Source organism: Lipotes vexillifer, unplaced genomic scaffold (assembly GCF_000442215.2).
Source record: "Lipotes vexillifer unplaced genomic scaffold, Lipotes_vexillifer_v1.1 scaffold1783, whole genome shotgun sequence".
NCBI classification, from domain to species: domain Eukaryota; kingdom Metazoa; phylum Chordata; class Mammalia; order Artiodactyla; family Lipotidae; genus Lipotes; species Lipotes vexillifer.
This window is the reverse complement of record NW_006777435.1, coordinates 574,795-584,086: the sequence shown is the minus strand read 5'-3', so window position 1 is coordinate 584,086 and position 9,292 is coordinate 574,795. Positions and strand designations below refer to the sequence as shown.

The following is a 9,292-nucleotide window of genomic DNA, read 5'->3' as shown; positions in this document are numbered from 1 at the left end:
CGGGGGGGGGGGGGGGGGGGGGGGGGGGGGACACGTGGCCTCGCCCCCCACCCTGTTCTCTGGCTCCCCGCCCGGCTGCTGCGTTCCAGCCCAGCCCAGCCCAGCTCTGAATTCCTGCCCTGAGGCTGTGCGGGTGACAAACCGCCTTTGTCCTCTGTAGAGCCCGCGCGCAGCCCACAAAGGGGCACCCCGCCAGCTCCGCCCACGTCCAGCGGGAAGTCAGCGCCACCTGCTGGCGGGAAGGAACTGCGCAGCTGACACCCTAGAGCCAGGCCTGGGGCCGGCCCTGCCCTCCAAGCAGGCCTGGGCCCGCCGCCCTTAACAGCTCGCCCCTGTCATGGGAGTAGAACACAGTCAAATCAGTCTGTCGAAGCCATTCTTGCAAAACTGGCATCACTCAGGTGTTATAATAATCACTGCCCTGGGACTTCCCTGGTGGTCCAGTGGTAAAGAATCTGCCTTCCAATGTAGGGGACGCAGGTTCGATCCCTGGTCGGGGAACTAAGATCCCACATGCCACGGGGCAACTAAGCCCGTGCACCACAACTACTGAGTTGATGCGCCTCAGTGAGAGAGCCCGCGTGCCACAAACTACAGAGCCCACACGCCCTGGAGCCCATGCACCACAACTAGAGAGAAAACCTACACGCCACAACTAGAGAGAAGCCTGTGCACCGCAACAGAAGATCCTGCATGCCGCAACTAAGACCCAACACAGATAAAAATTAATTAATTTTTTTAAAAAAAGAATCAACTCCTGAGGGCGGAGGTATGACTGAGACCTCTGTGTGGCCGGGCAGGTGGAGACTCCAGCCGCCCCGCCCTGCCCCAGCAAGCAGTTCCCTTGAGCGGCCTCGGGAGTCTGTGGGAGTCTGTGGGCCGAGGTCCTCCTTCCTGCCCTCAAGGGGAGGGGATTAGGCCCCATTCTCGAAGGGAGAAGTAGCAAAGCATTTATGGAAGAATTTTAAAACCAGCTCCTGGTTGTAGTGGAATATGGGAAAAGCACAAAAAAGTGTCCTTAAGGAAAAGCCTCAGCCGCGGACCCAGCCCTGCGGATGCCCACTGCTGACCTTACGAGGTTTATGCCTTTCCCGCCTCTTATCTTCTGGGCCCAAGCGGGTTGAAGGCTTTTCACGTTCTCATGATCAAACCATATGTGTAATCTCCTCTCTTTCTTTTTTTTTCACATTTTTTCTTAATATCAATTTTTTTAAATGTCGTGACATGAGCATCTCATATGCTTGCAAAGTCTATTTCTGTTTCACCCTTTAACTTTTTAAAATTAAACTCAGGTAACCATAGCCTTGCGTGCAGTTGTGAGAAATAACAGTGAGGGACCCCCTGCATCTTTATCCTGTTTCCCTCAATGGTAACATCTCGAAAACTAGTGAAATATCACGACTAGGATCATGACGTAATCTCATCCCACAAGGATGTCATGTTACCTTTATGGCTACCAGTAATACCCCCTCCCCACCCTAACCCCTGACAGCCACCCATCTCTATAATCTTGTTGTTTCAAGTATGTGTATAAATGGAATCACATGGGATTGGCTTTTTTCACTGAGTGTGGTTCCCTGAGATTTGCCCAGGTCTCTGTGCGTCAGTAGCTCTTTCCTTCCTTCCTGTGAGCACTGTTTGGGGTGCGATGTTTGAGAGTTTATCGTTCACCTGTTAAAGGATGTCTGGGCTGATTCCAGCATTTAGCTGTTGCAGATAACACTTCTGGGACCACCGGGCGCATGTCTCACATGAACTAGTCTCCATTTCTCTGGGATTCGAGCCCCAGGGTGCAATTGCTGGGCCGAATGGCAGTTACGTGTTTAGTTGTTAAAAATAGCAGCTTAATTCGTCGCCGGGAGAACAGACCATAATTTACTTTGTTGTTGGATGTATATTATTTCTAATTAATGCACAATTATAAATGATTCTGTACTTGTTCTTAAATTATCTTTGCGTATCCGGCTCTTTCCTTGGGGTGGGCTCCCGTGAGGGTCGTGGGCTCGCCATGTTGAGGTGGGGAGGTGCTCCTTGTGTGTGTTGCCAAACCAGACACTTCTCATGCTGATGACACAGGCTGTTTGCACGGTTTCTTAGGCTGCTGTGCTCAGGAGGCCCTGGGCAGCAATGGGCTACAGGGGCCATGGGAAGGGGGTGGAGAGTGGGGAGCCCCCGAGGGCCTGCGGTGGCGCTTCCCTAACAGCCCCCTTTCCTACCCCTCAGTGCTGGATGCTGCGGGCCTGGCGCGGAGCCTCTTTGACCGGCTCTGGGAAGTGTGCAGCCAGTGGCAGAAGCAGGTGCCCATGGCTGCCCGGGTCCCGCAGCGGCAGTGGCTGGGCTCCGTGCACGCCATCCGCAACGCCCGCCGCAGGATGGAGGACCGGCACGTGTGCCTCCCTGCCTTCAACCTGCTCTTTGGCCTATCGGTGAGTGCTCTGCCTGGGTGGGGAGGGCCGGGTGGGAAGTGGGAGGTTGCAAGGGCGGGGGAGGACCCTGGGTACCGAGCAGGGCTGCCAGCTGGAGCCGAGACAGGAGGGATGGCCACGGCTGCTGTCAGGGGGCCAGGTCCCAGCGCTCCTAGGCCTGGGCAGCCCCCAGCCCCTGGCTTTCCCGGCTGAGGGGCTAAGGAACGGGAGGCCCCAGCACCACATGCACCTGGACCCCTGCTTGCTGAGCCTGCTCTCCCCACCCACTGGGAGCCTCCTGGCACCTCTCCCCTCATCCCATTCTCCCCCCAGCTGGGCCCAGAGCAGAAGTTGAGGCTCCCGAGGGTCATCCTCTCCCAGACCCCCCCAACGTAGCCTGTCTAGTGGTGGAAACCGTGCTGTCCCGCCACACCCTGTCCCAGAAGTGCCCATCTCCACCCCCAGACCAGAGAGTCTGGCTAGGTTGTGGCCTCAGTCAGGCCCAGGGCTGGCAGGACTGTGACCCCCACCACGCTCCCCACTAGGACTCTGTGGACCGTGCTTACTTTGCCGTGTTCGATGGTCACGGAGGGGTGGACGCCGCGAGGTACGCATCTGTGCATGTGCACGCTGTCGCTGCCCACCGACCAGAGCTGCCCACTGACCCCGCGGGGGCCCTGCGAGCAGCCTTCCGCTGCACCGATGAGATGTTCCTTTGGAAAGCCAGGCGAGAGGTGAGAACCATGGTGGGGCCAGAGGAGCCAGGCCTCACAGAGGGAAGGAAGCCGAAATGGCTGGTGCTGGCAGAAGGCCCTTGCTCAACCCTGCTGGCAGTCGTGTCCTTTCACTTGTGCCTGGAAGGGGGCTTGAATAGAAGCAGTGTGAGGCTGCCCCCACTCTAGCAGGGGGTGTGAGGGCCTCACGGGGAAGGGCAGCTTGTCTTAAAATGCACCCAGGATTTTCTCCTAATCAGGTACAGTGGGATGACAGATGCAGAGGCATCTGCCTTGTGGTTCCCAAGAGGAGACGCCACCCCACTCAGGGCCACATGGGGAGCACCAGCGTCAGCCAGGAGGCCGAGAGAGAGGAAAGCGTGGCCCCAAGGCTTCAATGTGACCTCCGTAGGCAGGCACGTCACAAGCTGAGGACCAGATAGTTTGAGTAAGCCTGACAGGCTCCGGGCTACAGGGTGGTCCCCAGCCATCCAGGCCAGGGAGATGTTGGCCTGGCAAGGGACCATGGCTGAGGACATGCGCTCAGACCACCTGGCTTGTGCAGAAAAGGCACACTCCCTGGGGAGACATTTGCTCTCTTTAAGAATTAGACCTGGGAGGGGTACTTTCCTCAGGATTCAGAAGGCCCTTGATTTGTCTAAACGTCGTAAAGTACAGAAAACAAAACACAGCACCGATACAGGCAGACCTCAGATCTTGCGGGTTTGGTTCCAGACCACCTCTGTAACATGCATGTTGGGATAAAACGAGTCACATGAATGTTTTGGTTTCCCAGTGCAGATAAAAGCTATGTTTACATTGTACCCTCATCTATAAGCGTGCAGCAAAATTACGTCTAAAACAACACAGGTACCGTAAAAAACACCTTATTGCTAAAAAATGTTAGCCACCGTCTGAGCCTTTGATCTTTTTGCAGTAGGAACATCAAAGATGACTGATCACAGATCACCGTGACAGAGAATAATAATAATGAAAAAGTTTGAAATATCGCAGGAGTTACCAAAATGTGGCACAGAGACAGGAAGTGAGCAAATGCTCTTGGAAAAATGGTGACAATAAACTTGCTCGAGGCAGGGTTGCCACAAACCTTCAATTTGTGAAAAACGCACCATCGGCAAAGGGCAATAACGGGAAGCAGCAACACGTGGTCCACCTGAGGCTCCCCACCCCCCAAACACCTCCCCCCGGGCAGGTCTCCCTAGGCTGCTGGTGTCGGCAATTACCGCTATGAGGCGTTTGTTTCTGAAAGAAGAAAGGACGCATCCGGTCCCTCTGTGACCTTACTGCCCAGTGAACCTCACCTTGGAACCTCGGGGGTCCTCCTAGCAGGGTGGATACTAAGATCGTGTCCCTTTCTGAGATGGAGAAACAGGCCCAGAGAGCTCAGGCCTGGCCCCGTCGACAAGCCTGAGGAGATGTGGTGGGGGCAGGAGGCACTGTCATCAGATGCTCTGAGCACAGACCTCACCAGAATCAACAAGGCTGGATTTGAATCTAAACAGAAAACCTTCCAGGTCTAAGACTGTGAGGTGGGAGCCCCGCCAGCCGGGAGCTCAGGGCTGCTGCTGTAGTGAAGAAAGGAGTCTCTGAGGCAGAGCTGTTTAGCTTAGGCTGTGTTATTAAAAACACCTTTGCCAATACGTAATTAACACGTAAGAGACTCCACTTGTCCAAAGAGTACCGTCTGGTAGGTTTTGGCATGTCTGTGCCCGTGTGCCCCTCACCATGGTAACAGAGGTATTCATCACCCCCAAAGTTTCTTCTATCTTTGGTCATCCCCGCCCCCCAGCTCCCCAGACACCCACCTGTCTGCTTTCTGACACTGTGAAATGGCAAAGTCTGCTCTGCTGACTTGACGTAAATGCCCCTTTCCTGCTGCCCGGTCCCTGCGTGCATCGGTCTGTTCCTGTTTCCTGCTCAGCGCTGCTCCGGGGTTGGTGTCTGGCCAGTGTGGGGCGTGTGCCTGTGGTGGCCTCGCCATCCTCACCCACGTGCACCCTCTCCCTGCAGCGGCTGCAGAGCGGCACTACAGGGGTGTGCGCGCTCATCGCTGGGAACACTCTGCATGTGGCCTGGCTCGGGGACTCCCAGGTGGTCCTGGTGCAGCAGGGGCAGGTGGTGAAGCTGATGGAGCCACACAGACCTGAGCGGCAGGTAAGGGGCCCCCGGGCAGGCAGGTGGTCAGGGAGACTAGGACGTAAAGGGGCCCTGGACCATCTTCCCCGGAAACTCCTGGTGCTCCTCCAGGGGAGGGCTCCCTGCCTGACTCGAGCGGCGGGGGGTCCCGTGAAGCTTGGGGCTTTAGCTGCCAGAAATCCCGCGCGAGCCCTTCCTGTCACAGCAACATGGAGCCCAGAGCTGTGGGGGAGAGCTGGTCCCTCTGCCCAGCAGGTGGCGCAGTAAGTGGAGTTAATGGGCAGGGTCCTCTCCTGCACACAGGTGGGGAGTGGTCAGCCACCTGGGCTGTGGGGGAAGAGGGCTTCAGGGAGGAGGTGACGCTGAGTCGGAGCTGGAAGGGACCAGACTTGGGGCTGAGAGCTGCAGGGCATGGACAAGCTGTTGGGAGATGTGGAAATGAGAGGGAAGGAGGCAGAGCCGGATCCCAAGGCAGGTGTGGGCCCGGCAGGGCAGACCTGGGGTCCAGGAGAGAGCAGGTTAAGCCAGGACCGGCCACTGAGGCACTCACGGCTTCTGCTCCTGGGGCAAGAGGCACTTTGTAAGCAATCTGGTGGCTTCTGGAATGATCGGACCAGCGGAGGGCAAGCTGAGACCTGGGTCACAAAGATGCCACTGTAGTCGTCAGCCAGCTGTAGGGAGGACCTGCCTGTCAAGTCAGGAGGGACAGAGAAGAGGGCGGCCAGGCTTTGGGATGGGGAGCCAGAGAGGCCTTGGGCCTCTGAGAGGGTGATGAGGGCCGGGGTCTGAGGGCCGGGGAGCTCGGGGTGGGATGTTCCCTGGGAGTGTGGGGGCTGGTGGGACACCCCGTGAAGACTGGAGGGGCTGGGGATATGGGCCCGGGGGCCACGCGTGGAACTGCAGGGTCTGCAATGGGGAGGGTGTGGCAGGAGATTGAGCGAGTCTCATCAGAGGTAGGGGGGAAGCGGGAGAGCGCAGCCTTGTGGCAGGGAGCATAGGAGGAACGGCCACCTGCCTGGGCGCACACAGGTCAGCCCCTCAGCCCCTCAGCCCTGGGCGAGTGGGCAGGAGGTGGGGCCGGTGAGAGGAAGCAGTGGGCAGGGAGCCTTGGTGAGCCAAGCCGCTGGGAACCCACCCACCGGCCACCAGCTCTGGGCTTGCCCTTGGGGAAGCTGTTTCGGGCAGGTGGGAAGGATGAGGTGAGAGGGCAGCCGAGGCGGTGGGTATCCCAGGAGACAAGAGGTGAAGATAGGGGTGCCCCGAGCCCCAGGATGCCCCAGCCTTGTACCAGGTGAGGTAACAGAGGTGGGAGCCACAGGGGAGGGCATGGGGCAATGGGGTTTTGCTCCAGCACAGGCACTGTGTTACCACCCTTCAGGCAGCAGGCTCACGTCTGGGAAACCTCTCCTTCAGGGGAGTTTATAGGACCGAAACGGTTTTTAGGACTCATGGCTAGACCAGGCCTCTGTGCTGTCCTCTTAACGCCTGGAGCACCGTCGTCCTTTGTGGAGCCAAACAGCGCCTGGATGGGGGTAGGGGTGGGGTGAAAAGGACAAGAACGCAGGGGCACAGGGCTCGTCCAGGGCCTGGTTCAGGTTTCATCTAGCTCTGCAGAGTGGCCGCAGGTACACATGCTTGGTCCATTGAGGGAGGCACAGCATCCCCACCTGGACCCCAGGGCTCTGGCTCTTTCTGCTGCCGTGAGCATTTCCTGGACCCCGAAAGGCTGCTCGGGGACTGGCCGTCCGTCTTTGTTGGCACCATCACCTGCTTAGCCGTTCCTGCATCTTTGGGATGATTTAGGCTGTTCATCATCTCTCACTGCCTCACTAAGCCTTCCCTTGGGCGTTGATCAAAGCCGTGGCTCCCAGTGCTGCCTTGGAACCAGCTGGTCTCCCCTTGGGCAGCGCGGGCACGCCATTGGCACACGCGGCCTACCCGGCCCACCCTGGCTGTCTCCGCAGGACGAGAAGGACCGCATCGAGGCACTGGGTGGCTTCGTGTCCCACATGGACTGCTGGAGGGTCAATGGGACCCTGGCCGTCTCCAGAGCCATCGGTAAGGAGGTGAGGGGGGTGGGAGGGGGCCCCAGGGCCTGGGAATGTGCTCACCGGGTGGTCTGGGAATGCAGCCTCACCTGCTCATCAGTCAGATTGCAAAAGGGCTCTGGTGAATCCAGAGCACAGGTGTAGCCACCTTGGAAACTTGTATCCTGCACAGATAATTGCAGCTTGTTATATTCATTAAAACAGTTTCTCAGAAAGATCTAGGAGGAAACCCTTGGCAGTTACTGTATGTGCTAAAGGTAATTTTTAATAGACAGTCTATAAATGAGGCTCACCCTCCCCTACCCACCTTTCACGCTGATGATTCTTTTTTCTACCTTAAAAAAAAAGTGAGAAAAACGGCACCCCTCCCTCACCCTATCTTCTCCTGTGGCTGCCAGGCCTTGGTCTGGGGCTCAGACCTCCCTCCAGGGCTGAGAAATCGGTCCCTGCCTGCTCCCCCACCACAACCTGAGATTTGGCCCTGGCCCCTCCAAGCCTCCTGAAATGTTCTGTGCTTCTTGACACACATGGTGCCTTCCTTACAGCTGGACCCCAGGAGGTGGCCCACATGGAGGCCAGGAGGGGTCAGGCTCCTTCCAAGGGGACTGGGACTGGAGAGGGGACCACTGGGCAGCTCCGTGTCAGGGAGCAACATGTCTGGCTCGTGCCCTGGGGAGAAGTGAAGTCGGGGCCACAGCAGGGGAGGAGGACCAGCGGGAAGCCCTCAGGGGAGGCCTGAGCAGGAGAGAAGCCCAGGGCAGGATCTGGCGGAGGCTGTGCCCTGTTCTCTCCTGCAATAGGGGGATGGGAGAGGGTGCATGGGAGGCAGAGCCAGCATCCCGACTCGGCTGAGGTGCCCGTTGGGTGTGCAGGGAGCCGCAGGGGCTGGAGAGGGCCAGGGCCACACCCGGGCAGCATCCTCGGCCTGTGTCCCCTCTGAAGTGAGACAGCTCTTGTAGGCAGCTGCCCTTGGCCCTGCTGGGTTCTGACTCTGCCCGCAGGGACACATGGCAAGTCTGTCGCATCGCCCTGCTCTGTTCCTTTGGAGCACTTGGCACCCTGCGAAGCTACCTTTTCACCCTGTGTTGGAGGCGGGGTGGCCACAGGCAGGCCGGGGCCTGGGGAGGGGACAGCTGCAGGGGCATGGCCCTCACGATTCTCTCCCGCGCCCAGGGGACGTCTTCCAGAAGCCCTATGTGTCTGGGGAGGCGGACACGGCCTCGCGGGCGCTGACGGGCTCCGAGGACTACCTGCTGCTGGCCTGCGATGGCTTCTTCGACGTGGTCCCCCACCAGGAGGTGGCCGGCCTCGTGCAGAGCCACCTGGTCGGGCAGCAGGGCAGCGGGCTGCGCATGGCTGAGGAGCTGGTGGCTGCCGCCCGGGAGCGGGGCTCCCACGACAACATCACGGTCATGGTGGTCTTCCTCCGGGACCCCCGAGACCTGCTGGAGCCAGAGACCGATGGTGTGCTGAGAAGCTAGGAGGTCCGGGCCCCCCGCCCCCGTGATCCTCCCCCGCGGATGCCTTAGGACACGGCAGGAGGTGGGCAGGTGACGCAACTCACGGCCTCCGGCCCTGCTTGCGTCACCCCATCCTGGTGGCTGCCAGGGGCATCGCCTGCTCACAGCAGACGGGGTGACAGTGGGATGGCAGGATGTCCAAAGGAAGGAGACCTCACGGAGGAGAAGGGGCCCAGGAAGTGGACAGGCTCTGGGCCCCATTGGGCAGGGGTGGGACCAGAGGCTACAGGCAGCAGCCACAGCCAAACCAAAGACACTGGGCATGCTCGCAGGGTAGCAGGACTCTGTGTGGGGGACCTTTGGGCAGAACCAGGAGCCGCAGACATTTTCCAGTGCCTGGGTGTCCAGCAAAGTTTTCCCATCCACCCCTCACTGCCCGTCACTGGGAGGGCTTGTATGGACCAGTGTTCCTGTCTGGTCCTGGTGCCCAGCAGGTCCTGGCCGAGCCA

General features: G+C 59.0%; 1 protein-coding gene across 1 annotated transcript in view; it reads left to right on the top strand.

The window, feature by feature from the left end:
- Positions 1 to 8,804, top strand: part of PPM1F (protein phosphatase, Mg2+/Mn2+ dependent 1F) — a 15,582-nt gene extending 6,778 nt beyond the window's left edge. The window contains exons 3-7 of the mRNA XM_007451050.1: positions 2,224 to 2,426; positions 2,951 to 3,139; positions 5,150 to 5,293; positions 7,240 to 7,333; positions 8,497 to 8,804. Coding sequence (XP_007451112.1) covers positions 2,224 to 2,426; positions 2,951 to 3,139; positions 5,150 to 5,293; positions 7,240 to 7,333; positions 8,497 to 8,804 — 938 coding nt within the window. The remainder of the gene's footprint in view (positions 1 to 2,223; positions 2,427 to 2,950; positions 3,140 to 5,149; positions 5,294 to 7,239; positions 7,334 to 8,496) is intronic.
- The last annotated feature ends 488 nt before the right edge of the window (positions 8,805 to 9,292 follow it).